This window comes from Poecilia reticulata, linkage group LG8, assembly GCF_000633615.1.
Source record: "Poecilia reticulata strain Guanapo linkage group LG8, Guppy_female_1.0+MT, whole genome shotgun sequence".
Classification (NCBI taxonomy): domain Eukaryota; kingdom Metazoa; phylum Chordata; class Actinopteri; order Cyprinodontiformes; family Poeciliidae; genus Poecilia; species Poecilia reticulata.
In genome coordinates this window covers 1190017-1204841 of record NC_024338.1, presented here as the reverse complement: position 1 = coordinate 1204841, position 14825 = coordinate 1190017, and the positions used below count along the sequence as shown (strand labels likewise).

The window sequence follows — 14825 nt, the reverse complement described above, 5'->3', positions numbered from 1 at the left end:
GTCATACAGGGACCTGACAGCCCGTATCAAAGGGCCCGGTACCCCATACTCCCGGAGTACCCCCCAAAAGGCCTCCCGAGGGACACGGTCGAACGCCTTCTCCAAGTCCACAAATGAAGCATCACTATTCTTATTTAAACAAAATTTTCATTTTGTCTTTAAAATACCAAAATATCCACTGAACTTTATATTTTGGGCCCTCTAATTTAATTTTTTTAGATATGAAATAATTGATAACTTGATCAGTTACTCAGTACTTGTATACACTTTTTACCAAATGCTTCTTTACTCTTGTGTAATTTCTTATTCAGCTACATTTTACTTTTACTTGAGTAAAAACATGATGAATTGCTACTGTTATTCCTGGAGTACAAATTGTCGGTCCTCTGCCCACTTCTAAGGAATAGTAACGAAATGTTGAGGCACACATGTTGACCAAAAACATGCAAACTAAGGTGGGCAAGTTATACATCCACAAAGAACTACTTAAATTAATAGCCATATTTACTTTATATGCATACAACATGTATGCATGTGGGCCACACTTGGCACAATTCAGGGATGTAACCAAGAGAGGCAAAGATTGTAGCACGAGTTCAGCTTTTATCCATTCTGTACCATCACTAAAGGTCACTGTATTCAGGTAGTCTGTTTACAAAGGCAAAACAACGGCGATCGACTCTAAACCTTTCCTACTTTTTTACTCTTGTCTCTTTGTCATTTAATCAACCTGTTGCCGTGGCAACTGCCTTCGCCCCACAAACCCAGCAGAGATTAGTTAAAAACACAACGGATTCAGTCCGTTAAGATATTAGGTTTTCAGGCTTCATACTTATTTCTCGGTTAACAAGCATCTCCTCTCATGAACACAGTGGTGGCTGATTAGCCAATTTAAACTTCTGCTCTGCTCATCAGAGTCTTTGAGTCCCTTTTTATTTTGGTAATGGTACCGAAATGCACAGAAAGGCGCAACACCGTGGATCAGAGGATATATTGGATCAGAGGACGTGCTGGTCTCAACATCCTGGTGGCGTTCAGTTTGTCATCTACTCCCGAGATCAACTCAAAACCTTCCACTATCATAATTGAGCCCCCTATTGATTAAATATGACTGTAGTTGGAAAACAAACATCAGCGTAAGCTTACCGTGCAACATCTGGGTAACCAGAGGACTCCTGGACGGACAGCAGCGGCGCATGTCTGAAAGATGCAGATCTCCAAGGCTTGCTACTCCCATTCTCTCAGCTCGATGCTCCATAGAGCTTCCTCTGGATATTGCAGTTCATTTACGTTGTACAGTAAAGTCTGCTCCTTATAGTTGGATCACAGCTGGTAGCTACGAAGGTGTCCTGAACCATCAATTGTAAGCCAACTTCAGCGGCCGCTTCGTCCAAACTATAAAAACCCCGACAGTGAAGCTCTGAGTCCATGAGAGCTGCCAGCTGAAACATGTTCTATCTTAGGGGCCACACGAAAAATTAAGTCAGGAGTAATAACACTATTTTCTAATGAAGTTAATAAGCATCAGCTTATTGATAACCAATTAGTAGGTCGCCATCTTTCTTGAAGCAAAGTACGGTGTGACGCTAACCAACCAATTGGGGAAGTTGTAGCCTGATGACGTGCCCCTCCTCATTTTGATTTATTTTCCCCCCCTTTTTCCGAGTTTTGCGGGGAGAATAGAATGTGATAAATAAGAAAATACTAAATGAATAAGGAAAATGGGAAAATTAAAAAATTTTCAAACAAATGTTAAATGAGAAATGGATAAATGAAAAATGGGTAAATAAAAAAGGGATATTTGAGATTGTTTAATGAAACTGAGAAATGGAAAATTGGGTTAATGGAAAAAGGAAATTGAAAATGGTTAAATTAAAAAATAGATTAATGAAAAATGGTAAATAGATAAAGGAATAAAGGAAAAATGGACAAATGAATAATAGATAAATGAAAAATGGGAATAGAGAAATTTATAATCTGAAAAATAAATGAAAAATTAGGTTAATGAAAAAGGGAAATTGAAAAGTGGTTAAATGAAAAATAGATTCATGAAAAATGGTTAAATGGATAAAGGGATAAATGAAAAAGAGATAAATGAAAAAGAGAAATTGATAATATGGAAAATAAATGAAAAATTGGGTAAATGAAAAAGTAAAACTAACAAATTTTTTGTTTATTTTACTAATTTTCTTCATTTATTGATTTACTATTTTTTTTTTATTTCACCCATTTATTTATTTAATTAATTTTGGCTGAGAAGGCTCTCCATACCCTACAGCTGAGCTTTTTGTTTGTAAAAGTAAACAAACAGCTTAATAAATGACAATCGTGGTTCACCTCACCTCCCAGTAGAACAATAGTCCTAAACATACAGCCAGAGCTACAGGGAGATGGGCTAGAACCAAGTACATTCATGGGATGGAATGATCCTGTCAAAGTTCAGACCTAAATCCAACCTAGAATCTGCAGCAAGACTTAAAAACTGATGTTCCAAAAACATTTCATCCAATCTGACCGAGTTTGAGTTAGGAAGAATAGGCAGAACCTTTGTGTATGTAGTAGAGACGTAACTTTAGTGAAAGGTGCTTCTAAAAAGTGGAATTCAAGATGGTCAAAAACAAAAACCTGACTTTTGAGCAATTTATTTTCAAAATAAATTAAATCCATTCTTCCAACTTCTTTTTAATTCATGATTCTCTACCACTTCATGTTGGTCTGTCGCATAAAATCTCATGAGACACACTGAAATCTGAGATTATAGGGTGATGGATGGATGGATGGATGGATGGATGGATGGATGGATGGATGGATGGATGGATGGATTATAGGGTGACAAAATGCAAAAACAATTCAAGGGGTATGAATACTTATACTAAGAATATGTACTTTGGAAAACTCACATTGCTGGTTGCGCAGAACTGTCTTTGGCCGTCTTTAATCTCTGGGCTGAATTTCTGGAGCAAAGCTTTCTGGACTCTCCATATTGGTGGAGGTTCTCGGCCTGTCTGCAAAGCCATCTATAAATACAAAGAAACAACTCAAGTCATTTGATAGTGAATCTTTTATTCACACCACTTTCAGTTGATACCAGATACACTATATTGAATGTATACAATGGATAGAAAAGTGTTTGTTCATCCATCCAAATGATCAGAATCAGGTATTCCAATCACTTCCATTTTATACACGCAGGTGTATAAAATTAAGCACCTAACAATGGCTCATTCTCATGAGCTCAGTGAATTCCAGCATGGAACTGTGATAGGATGCCACCTCTGCAACAAATTCAGTTGTGAAATTCTCACTCCTAAATATTCCACAGGCAACTGTCAGCTATATTAAAAGAAGATGGAAGCCACCAAGTGGTAGGCCACGCAAACTGACGGAGTGAGGTCAGCTGAAGTACATAGTGCAAACTTTATAGTTCACCAACCTTCTGCAGAGTCAATCATACAGACTAAATATTTGTTTTGTCTTAATTTCTTTTTTAGACCCAACACCAGGTGAGATTGTGCAGTGCTACAAATCTCTCCTCAAAGCATTTCCAAAGACAAAGACCGTGATGAAAGCTTTTCAGAAGCACAGCATCGACAGAAACACTGTTGTGTCCACTTCATCAGTTGGGGAGCTTTCTTAAAATAAGCTTTTATAACCTGCTAAAAAGTTACTTATGAGTTAGCCTTGTCTCATTCCAAGAGTACGTAGATATTTTCACTATAAACTAGACCAAAAATACTTGACAAGATTTTTTGTTTTTTCCAGTGTATAGACATTTTTTTTTATAACGTTCTATTAACTTTCTTCAGGTACAAGGCGGTTTCTATCCATCTCCTCAGTGTTCTAAAGAATTGCCTTTTAAAATATACTGCTTTGGTCAAATGTTCTGAGTTTCCTTCCTCAAGTGTCTCATAATGGTTGCTGTACTATTGGCCCATTCCTCTTGACAGAACCAGTATAACTGGATCTTATTTGGAAGCCTTGCTTCCACATACATCTCCAGCTCTGCCCATAGGTTTTCTATGGGACTGAGACCAGGGCTTTGTTAAGACCTCTTTAACACATTGACTTTGTTATCTTGGAAGACACTTGAGACACTAATTAGGTGGTATGCTTTGGGTCATTGTACTTTTGAAAGACCCATTACTGTACTGTCGAGGCTTTAACTTACTGCACATAACACCAGTTTTAAAGTACCTACACTGTGGCTCCCTGTAGCTCAAAGAATAGACTTCAAAATACTGTCGTTAGTTTATAAATCACTGAATGGTTTAGCACCACAATACATTAAAGATCTGTTATGCTGTACCAACCGTCTAGACCCCTCAGATCTTCTGGTTCTGCTCTGCATACCCAGAATCAGAACCAAACGAGGAGAAGCAGCATTCAGCTTCTACGCACCACAAATTTGGAACAAACTTCCAGAAAACTGTAAAACAGCTGAAACACTGGATGCCTCTAAATCTCAACTTAAAACCCACCTGTTTGTGGGTTTTGATGTCTTTGATGTTCTTGATGGTTTTTTTGTTTGTTTTTTTATCTCTTTAATGTTTTTATCTTTACTTTTTAATTTCTGTTTTAGTGCTTTCTTAAAAACTATTTTCTTCTCTCACTGTTTATTCAATGTCACATGTTGTTTTTATTTTAATTATGTGAAGCACTTTGAAATGCCTTGCTGCTGAAATGTGCTATACAAATAAAATTTGATTGATTACTGGCTGGTGTCTTGATATCATGCTTCATTATTTTCACATAATTTCCTCACAATCTCATTATAGTGTATCTCATAGTTTATCACTGATACCTGCAGCAAAACATCCACACACTGTGATGCTGCCATACTTTTAAATAACTTCCCTCAGCAAAGTGTGCAGCAGAGGAGAGACGCATGCAGTGTAAATTCAGGATGACACAGATGTTGAGTTGCATGAAGCAGTAATACCAAGAAGGCCCGCCTGCACAGTCATTTCAATTCCTCTCCTTGGCAACTTACAGGGCGTGAAGACGTAACTTCACAGTTTACAAGTCTCAACAGGTGCTCCCGCAGTTTTCAAAGGTAGCACCGACAGATACCTATCTAAATGCACTACGGCAGGAAAGTGTGACAAGGTCGCACTGATCGTCAGAACACTGTTCTTTATGTTCCCAACTGTGGAGTTGTTTCTCCAGCCCTGGCCATCTAGCTTTCAGCATTTAACTTTCAGCAGAGGTGGGACCAAGTCACTGTTTTGCAAGTCCGAGTCAAGTCTCAAGTCTTTGTCCACAAGTCCGAGTCACGACACAAGTCAAGACGGGCAAAAGTCCAGTCAAGAACTTGGAATTTCAAGTCATTTCGAGTCTTGTTTTCAAAAACAATGTTCCAACTAAGCTAAATGTAAATAATAGACCATGTGTTTGTTTTAAAATTAAACTTATGTACTTATTGCAAATAAAGCACAGTGGTTTTGAATTTGGGTGTGATGGTAAAATAAATATGTCAGTCCATGTGGGGTTAAATCTACAGCCAATTTCACATCTCAGTATTGATAAAACATGTTGCCTGAATCAAACTTGCCAGAATCACTAACCAAGACACAAAATAATGTGCTGCATTACCATCCAGAAACACTCAGAACTACCCAACTACCCTTCAGGAGCCTTATAATTGTACAATTTACTTTTACAACGATTTCTGAAAGATAGCAAAATTACTGGATTTTGATTTGTTTTCTAGTAAAATTATACCACTTGGAAATGGGTTCTGTGACCATGCCGCCATTTGAAGAGTTATTACTGAAAAAACGGTATAATTTGACTGCAGTAAACAATCTATTTATTGTCAATATAATTTCCCAACATAGATGTCTTCAAAATACACCCGTACCTGTCAAATTTTGGATTTGAGAAGAATATGGGAAATGTCTCTGTCCAGCGCTACTGTCAGAGGAGGGGGACAGTAAAACTAATGTTAAGAGCTGTGGGGGTGGGGGGTATTTATGGAAAAATACTAATACGGGAGCAGGGTGGAAAAGGGGTGTAAGGAACCGTAGTTTCCCTTATGAATCCACCATCCATCCTGTGATGGAACTGGACATGGTTCATCATTATGATGGGTCAGAGAAACTCTCTTCCCTGAATTCAGATACCGAACCTGCTTTCTGAACAGGTGTTCTGTCTATCGGGCTTCCTGAGCTAACAACAGGCTGCACATTAATGTCGATACGTTTGAATCACCGGATTTATACAGCATGACTAAACATAGCATACAAGTGAAAGATAAGCGATATCACAAACGTAACCCAGAGTTGCTAACACGACGTTAGCAACTCTTTTACTATGAGAAAACTGTCTCATAGTAAAAGAAAATTACCGCTTACCTCTTTGTACAACTGTTAAGAAAAATATATTTAAAATAAGCTAGTTTTAAAATTTAACATGACTTGATTGAAATAGCCTAATTATAGTTTTAAAATTTATAACTTATTCTGGCCTATTGACCTTTATTTTACCTGTAGTTAAAGCAGATTGTYTGCCAAGATCTCTGATCTGCCCTTTGTCTGTCTGGGAAACAATCAGTAGGAAGTTCTAGCTTTTCACACTAATCTGTGAAAGCCTTAAACCAGCAGGAGTTCGGAGAAGCGTTCCTTAGACAATGGGAGCAAATAGCTTCAGAAAGAGGGTCAGAGACAGGTCCTGGTTGGCTGAGCAAAGATTCGCCTTATTTGAATAAATTAAAGAAAAGGAGATAAAACTTTCCACACAGAGTAACAAATCAGATTTGTGCTTGCAATTCTCCAAAGACGTCTTTGCTGTCTGTTGTTTCCATCTTTTGTCTTTTTCCTTTTCCGAGGTAAATTCATGTGTTGTCTGTGATCAGAGTTTTCTGATGTGTGATGTGCTTTTCTGGAGGTAGTATGCATCTGTCTTGAATAAATGCTGATTATTGTGACGCTATCATCTCTGTGTGGCTTTTGTTTCCACGCATGGAATCATTGAATCCGGGAGCACAAGAGAATATAACAAGCCAGAAGTTAATGATTTTATTCTCTTAACAACAACTTCAAATGCCAAACAGTTTGAAGTTGTTGTATCTCCATGTGAGATCCTGGTCCTGCAGATTTTGTCATGATTTGGGTTTTAGCTTGGTGAGGTGAGAAGCAGGATGCAGGCAGACGCAGGTTGAAATGATGAATGATTTAATGAAAGTCCAACAAAAGCGGCACAGGGAAACAGACTGAAACAGTCCACGGGGAACAAAAACAATTACTCAGTCCAAAGAAAAAAAACAAAAAAACAAAACGCACGGTCAGGGTAGGACCTGCCATGGATAGTCCGGCGCGCAGGAAGCGGAGTCCCAGAGGCGGGTCTGGCAGGTGTCCCCGGCGCAGGAAGCGGAGTCCCGGAGGCGGGTCCGGCAGGCGTCCCCGCAGGAAGCGAAGTCCCGGAGGCGGGTCCGACGGGCGTCCCCGGCACAGGAAGCGGAGTCCCAGAGGCGGGTCCGACGGGCGTCCCCGGCACAGGAAGCGGAGTCCCAGAGGCGGGTCCGACGGGCGTCCCCGGCACAGGAAGCGGAGTCCCAGAGGCGGGTCCGACGGGCGTCCCCGGCACAGGAAGCGGAGTCCCAGAGGCGGGTCCGACGGGCGTCCCCGGCACAGGAAGCGGAGTCCCCGAGGCGGGTCCGACGGGCGTCCCCGGCACAGGAAGCGGAGTCCCAGAGGCGGGTCCGACGGGCATCCGAGGCACAGGAAGCGGAGTACCGGAGGCGCGTCCGACGGGCGTCTCACGGACCCCATGGGGCCGGTTGCAGGCTCAGGGGGCTGAGACTCGTCTGCAAACTCAGGGTTCGGAGCCACAGGAAACTCTGGAAGCTCTGGAAACTCTGGAGGTTGCTCACTAGCAGCGGGCACGGGAAGCTCTGGGGGCAGAGACAGACACCGCCTCGGCGCAGGGACCGGAGGCAGCTGCAGGTGGAGCCCGGGGCCGGGACCTCTGGGCAGCGGTGACGACTTGGCCCAGGGGCCAGGACCTTTGGCGGCTCAGGGCAGCGGTGACGACTTGGCCCAGGGTCTGGGACCTCCGGCGGCTCAGGGCAGCGGTGACGGCTTGGCCCAGGGGCTGGGACCTTCGGTGGCTCTGCTGTGGGGATCGCCAGCCGCAATCCCCACAGCAGAGCTCCGCCACAGAACTCCTTCAGCAGGACTGCTCCAAAGCACTGCCATGGGCTCCACCGTCTAAGCCGCATCATGCGTCTCTCACCTTCTGTTTGGTCGGATCCTACTGGCATTATTTCTGGTTTGGTTTGGTGACGTGAGTAACAGGATGCAGGCAGACCCAGGTTGAAGTGATGAATGATTTAATGAAAGTCCAACAGAGGCGGCACAGGGAAACAGACTGACGACATACACGAGGGTGACACACGACGAGGATCCGACAAGAGACAAAGACAACAGGTGGATTTAATACATGAGAAGGGTAATCAGGAAACTAGACACAGCTGGTATCAATCAACAGAGAGGACAGGACAGAGACTCACAGGGAAACGGGACTAAACACAGAAAATCTCAAAATAACTACACAGAAAAACACAGATCACAACAGGCTTTGCATGTTACACTCAGTTTTTAGTTGGATAATTTATGATTGATGTACCCAAAAGAAATTACTCACAGGAGCATATCTGCTTTGAGCATTTTTTTGTATCTCATTTTATTCCCCCGTTGTTATTTTTAAATCCAGTTAATTTGCTTGGTTGTGCTGCAGCTACACACTATACATACAGAGTGTGGAAAAACAGAGGGACGGTCTGCGCATGTTAATATGGAATGAGTGAAATGAATTAATGGGGCCACTTTATAAATAATGTGTTTTAAATTTTAAGACTTTGAGTAAAATATCAAGTCTTTTCAAGTAAAGAGCTTCAAGTCAAGTCCCAAGTCAATGGTGTGCAAGTCAAAGTCAAGTCCGAGTCTGAGTATTTTTTCAAGTCAAGTCTCAAGTCTTGATTTTAACGACTCGAGTCTGACTCGAGTCCACGTCATGTGACTCGAGTCCCCACCTCTGGCTTTCAGTGATGTTTAACTACTTGGTTCATGTCCATCAGTATGCATTAATATTTAATTAATCAGTTAAAACTATGTGTCATGAAGGAAAAAAAAACACAATTCCCTCCTGACTATTACACAAAGAACCAGCCAAACTATGAAAAAAAGTCCTATTTATTGTCCAGAAAATATGGTATATGTGTCGATACTATGTGCAGCTACATGGACTGGATCTCCACTTAGTGTTAGTCTTGTAGTTGAACATGGATTGGGGTGAGTTCAATGTAGTGGTGAGGGCGATTATATAGATATAGAAAATATCCTGATAATCCGAACTGACTTGAAATACGAAAGGTTTAGTTGGATATATTGTAACATAGAGCAAAAATACAAAATCTTACAAAGTATTTTTGGTCTAGTTTCTAGTGCAAATATCTTAATACAGTTGAAATAAAACTAAACGAACTTACAAATAACTTTGCTGCAAGATTTAGGAGTTTGTTAAGTCAATAATTCCTTAACTTTCATATAAAAAAGTACGACATTCTTGCAATGTTTTTTGTGTTTTTGCAGAGTAATAAAGGCTACCTGCTTTATGCAGTTTATCTATATTATCTATATGGTTTCAACTGTAGAAACACACACACAGCTGTGAAAGCTGTGTGTGTGGGGCGTTTACCTTAAGAGTACCAATGTCTTCGGTTCGAACCACAAATTCGTCTCGCTCCCGGAAGATTCCCTCTCCTTCACTCCCACTGTCCTCCTCTTCGCTTTCACCGGCAATGGCAGCGTCAGCCTGCTTCTTTGCCAGGTGCAGAGAGGTGAGGCGCTGCTGGGTCTCCTCCGGAGTTGGGGGTGACGGAGGCTCAGAGGACGATAGGGAGGGTGAGGAGGCAGACTTTGAAGAAGGAGAACATTCGCTGGCTTCATAGTCCTGGTCCTGATCGGAGGACGAAGGGGGGGGCGTGGTGGAAGGAGGGGAAATGGACTGGGGAAGGTTGGAGAGGGGGGATGATTGGATGGCCGGGGGGGAGGTGGAAGGAGGTGGGGAGGTGGAAGCCTGATGATAGGAGGACAGCTGAGGCTGAAACTCAGAGGACAGGAGCACTGGACATACCTCGTCCTCGCCCTGCTGGATGGGCAGTGGTGAGGGGACGGACAAACTCAAAGTGTGGAGGAGTGAGGGTGAGGAGTAGGTGAGCGGTGTACACCGGACAGAAGGGGATTGAGATGAAGGTACTGGGGCGAGTAAAGGTTCTGGTGGAGGATCTGAAACACAAGTTAGAACATTTTCTACTGAAGATTAAAGGGGCAGGCAATATTATGTATTTTCCAGCCACATAGTGACATTTTATAGCACAACCAAGTAACTTTGTTACCTTCATAAAAACGATACATATATATCAAATGTGGCTTAAAATACATTTTACTTCCTGATTAAATGTCTTTAAATTGGACCTCTGTCTCTTTAAAAACTCCTGCTCTTTCTGAAAGTAAGTCTTCACAACATGGCTCCTCTATCAACCCTTTAACAACTTTTTTTACTAGCGTTTCATTGAGACATGTCTCGTATAATGAGCTCAACAAACTACAAACATACAAAATCCTATCAAGTATTTTTGCAGTTTCTAGTGCCAATATCTTAGTACACCTGAAATGACACAATACTAACTTATAAGTAATTTTTCAGCAAGGAGCTAGTTTTTAGTCAATCATTTCTTAACATTGATTTTAAAAAAAAGGACTAGTTCTACTGGCAGATTAATTGATTAATAACATGGGAAAGATGTCTTGTGATAAGTGAAATGATCTGCCAATGAAACTAGTACATTGTCATCAGTATTAAGGAATTAAGATGGGAGCTTAATTATTTAAAGTATGCTCCCCTCTCTTGCTGAAACGTTACTTGTAATTTAGGATTGTGTTATATAGAGTGTACCAAGATATTTGCAGCAGAAACTAGACCAAAATTACTTGATAAGATTTTGTTTCTTCTAGTGCAGCTTCACAGTTCCACCAGAAGTTTGGAAACTACATGCCCGAGCAGGAGCTGTGTCTTGAAGGCGGCGCTCGATCCACGTAGGCGTTTTGCACAGCTGAATGGTTGCCACAGGAGATTAAAGGATTTCTCAAACATGCATGAAAGAATAAAGCAACACTCCAGGTATGTTTTTGATGAGAAAATAGCATAACATGATGTAAAAGCTCATAAAAATCCATTTTACATAAAACAAAATAGTCATCATTCATTTCCTACTGATTTTTTTTACCTTCAGCATTACAAGCCTCCAGACCATCAGTCAGTTTTTCCTCCACCTCCGTTCCTTGACTCTCCACATTCTCAGATTCTTTTTTTACTTCCTCATTATTTCCAGACTCTTCCCCTCTCTCCTCCTCTTCTCTCTCTTCTTCTTCCCATTTCTGTGCATCTCGCTCCTCTGTTTTTAGTCTGCTTACCCATGTGGAGCTAACCCTCTGATCCTCATCCCCTGGTATCTCCTGCTGACCATACGCCAGCGACTCCTCTTTTATGTTCTCTACAGTGGGGACAACAGGAGGCCCAGCAGGTAGACGAGGGCTCACAGACGCCCCCTGAGGCATCAGTGGGGAGGGGGTAGACTGGGTCTTGATTATGGCGGAGGCCATCACTGCAGCCAATGAGTGTGGGGTGTCATAGAGGGCCGAGATAGCAGACGAGATGCTCTTCTGCAGATCCTGGTTTTTGCTCACAGAGTCCTCCTCATCTGAGGAGAAAGACGGCAGCGTCTCCAGGTTCTGCTTCAGCTCCTCATCCAGAGGCTTGCAGGGACTTGGGCAGCCACTGAGCACCAGCTCAGTCCCCTCCTCACTCTGCCTGTCCCGGCTGAAGTCTTCAGGCGATGGCTGTGGAGAAGGTGGAGGTAGGGAAGGAGGAGATGAGGACATAGGCCTGATTCCTCCCTTGAGAGAGGAACAGGCATCCAGGACTTCCTGCTCAACTTCATCTTGTTCCAGCATCAGGTCAGACTCTTTCTTGCCTGTCTTTAGGAAGTCCAGAAAAGACGCCATGAATCCAGGTTTGAAGTCCAAGTCTTTATCATCAGCCTGGAAAACATTAGAGTCTCACCAGTGACCATATTTAACATTCTTTATTACAAGATTGTCCTATTTCTGATGTTGGTGTTTATACATTCTCTCCCTATGATTTTACTACACTATAACTATATGATGCTATCACTAAACTATAGAATCTTCTGCAAGTAGGCTTTACCCTTCAACATTTCAGTCACATTTACAACCACAAACATCTACACTGTTACTCACAACATTGTACTTACTTGAAAAGGCTGAGTGACTATAACTTGACTTTGGTCAAAATTTTTGCTAACACTCAAATAAAATAAGTTCAGTAAATTTTTGAGTGCATAGTGAATTGTAATGTTGACTTAAATAGAATAAAGTGAATAGAATTTTTATTATAATACTTTGATTTTAATAAGTTCAGGCCCTATTGAGGTAAACACATTATAAAACCAGCAGCAGGAACTAATTAAACCACCTTTTTATTTGTCATAAAACTTAGTTTCAAGATATTTAAAGTGAAAAGGTAGACTCCAAAGCTACATATATGCATTCAGTTCATCAAGAATGAGCCACTTTCAGAGCAGTACAACTCTTACTAGCTGTTTTTTCTATCAAGTAATTTTATTTTTATGCAAGTAGTTTCAAGATATAAATAAAAAGTGATTTTAGAAAACTTTGGGATTTATTTATATATAAAAAAAAGGAAAAATGTTTTGGGTAATTTTTAATTATAACATACTCAAATGTATTAAGTTAACATAATATATGCTCACTAGAATTGCTCAAGTTAATGTTACTCAATCGGTTAAATGAAAACAAAAAAATTCTGAAACAATGAGTTTGCATATATATTTTAAGTAAGGAGAACTAAGTCACAATGTACAGTGTGTCATTTGTAAAGTTAGAATGTAAAAAATTAAAAGCAGTATATAGAGAAAAGAGAAAAATGGTCATTCATTTCTCAAAGTCATATTTTAAATGTAGAATTTTCAAACAAAATATTTAGCAAGTACACATGGGTGATTGACAACACTAAGACCCTCTGATTGGTTGTTTCTGATGTAACTGTATTTCTGCAAATGGCACAGGGAGGGGAAGAGGCGCTCAAACTTTCACAAATTATCTCTCTCACTCAGCAGAGTGACAGTTTTACCAAACCTGTAAAACATACTGCAGCTTTCATGTTTCTGTTTCTGCTATCCTGTCGTCCTGAAATAGGGTTACCTGTTTGAATAGTTGTTTCTTTTCTCTTTCTCCTATATTGATGAATCATTTAATTGTCTTTATATACATACATTATTTTATTTTGGTGTTATTCTGCCCAGTTACTGAAGTTTTTAAGAAGCCTTTTTGCTCATGTTTGTTCATTTGAAGCAAAAGCTCTTAATCTCCAAAATACCTGTCAAATGAAAAAATAAATCAATTCTCTAAACTGAACCACACTAGAAGATATATACTTCAATTGAATTCAAATCTGTCCATTGATATGCTTGAGTTGTACTGTATCACTGTATTGACTTCTATAAATAGAATCCCAATAAAGTACACTAAATGTGCTAAAAGACACTGTTTGGATATCACGTTTGGGATATGGAGGTATTCTGATTTGAGCCACAAGGTGGCGGTGATGTTAAGCTCACCCTAATGGAAGCAACAAGCCTCATATTTCCAAACTGTGTATTTGCTTCATGAAATCTAACTTGTTAACCAAATCTAAAGTATATGATATCGGCAGTTGTTTTTACTGTATTTGAGCTCCACGAAAAAGAGCGTATTATAATACATTATAGAGTATATTAGCTGAATGTCTAAGATGAAAAATTATATATATACAAATCATAACTCATAACGAGATCTACAGGATGTAATATTTTGCTTCACTTATTTTACCTTTTAAATAGTTTCATATAGTAAGAGCCTACATATGCTAATCTGCAGCCAATTTCACCCAACAGACAGCAGGTGGTAGCAAGGGGCCTGTGCCGAAAAATGCAGTAACTGTGGCAACAGCTGCCGTGGTAACACGTATCTCTCTCCTCTCTTTTGTCAGTCAGAGAGTTGGCTGTCAGTCAACTGTAACCCCCTTTTATCTAAACCTTAAATCAGAGAAACAGAGCTGAAATCTTATTCAGATGTTACATTATTCCCTTTATCTGTCAGAGACACAACAGGAAATAAATTTTTTATACATTCATGTTTCAAAACACCTGTAAGTACCTGTACATCAAATAACAACATAGAGAGTGGAAAAGCACCAATAGGCACCTAAGGTGTGAATCAGTTAGAGAATTTCCTTTCTCTACCAGAGGCATTAGTTTGAATAGATGAGGTATGAATTATATATCAGGCTCCGAGCCTTCTTCATTTTACAGAGGGTGGAAAGCAACTTACTGAATTGGTGAGTTTCTGCAGATCAGCCCAGGATTCAGGATTCAGTGGATGGTCCATTTCTTTTTTCCAGCTACACTCCATCGTCTGAGTTGACATCAGGGAAAACAGCTTTAAGGTCCTCAAACCTGAGGTTTGCCACAAACTGCAAGGTATTGTTCATCAAAATCGCTTTGAACGACAGCATAGTTCTCGTTTATAGTAAAATAATAATTTTTAAAAAATCTGTTTATGGTGCTATTGCCAACTAAGAACCACTGTTTTTCTCATAAACTAAATGTTTTAGATAGTCAAACTAATTTGAATTTTCCATCCATCCATCCATCCATTTTCTTCCGCTTATCCGGGGTCGGGTCG

General features: G+C 40.4%; 1 protein-coding gene across 1 annotated transcript in view; it reads right to left on the bottom strand.

Annotated features, from left to right (window-relative positions):
- Window positions 1-14825, bottom strand: part of prr12b (proline rich 12b) — a 59632-nt gene that overhangs the window by 11332 nt on the left and 33475 nt on the right. Inside the window, exons 6-9 of the mRNA XM_017306256.1 lie at window positions 14472-14555; window positions 11288-12101; window positions 9697-10286; window positions 2901-3017 (exon numbers count right to left, since the gene is read on the bottom strand). Coding sequence (XP_017161745.1) covers window positions 2901-3017; window positions 9697-10286; window positions 11288-12101; window positions 14472-14555 — 1605 coding nt within the window. The remainder of the gene's footprint in view (window positions 1-2900; window positions 3018-9696; window positions 10287-11287; window positions 12102-14471; window positions 14556-14825) is intronic.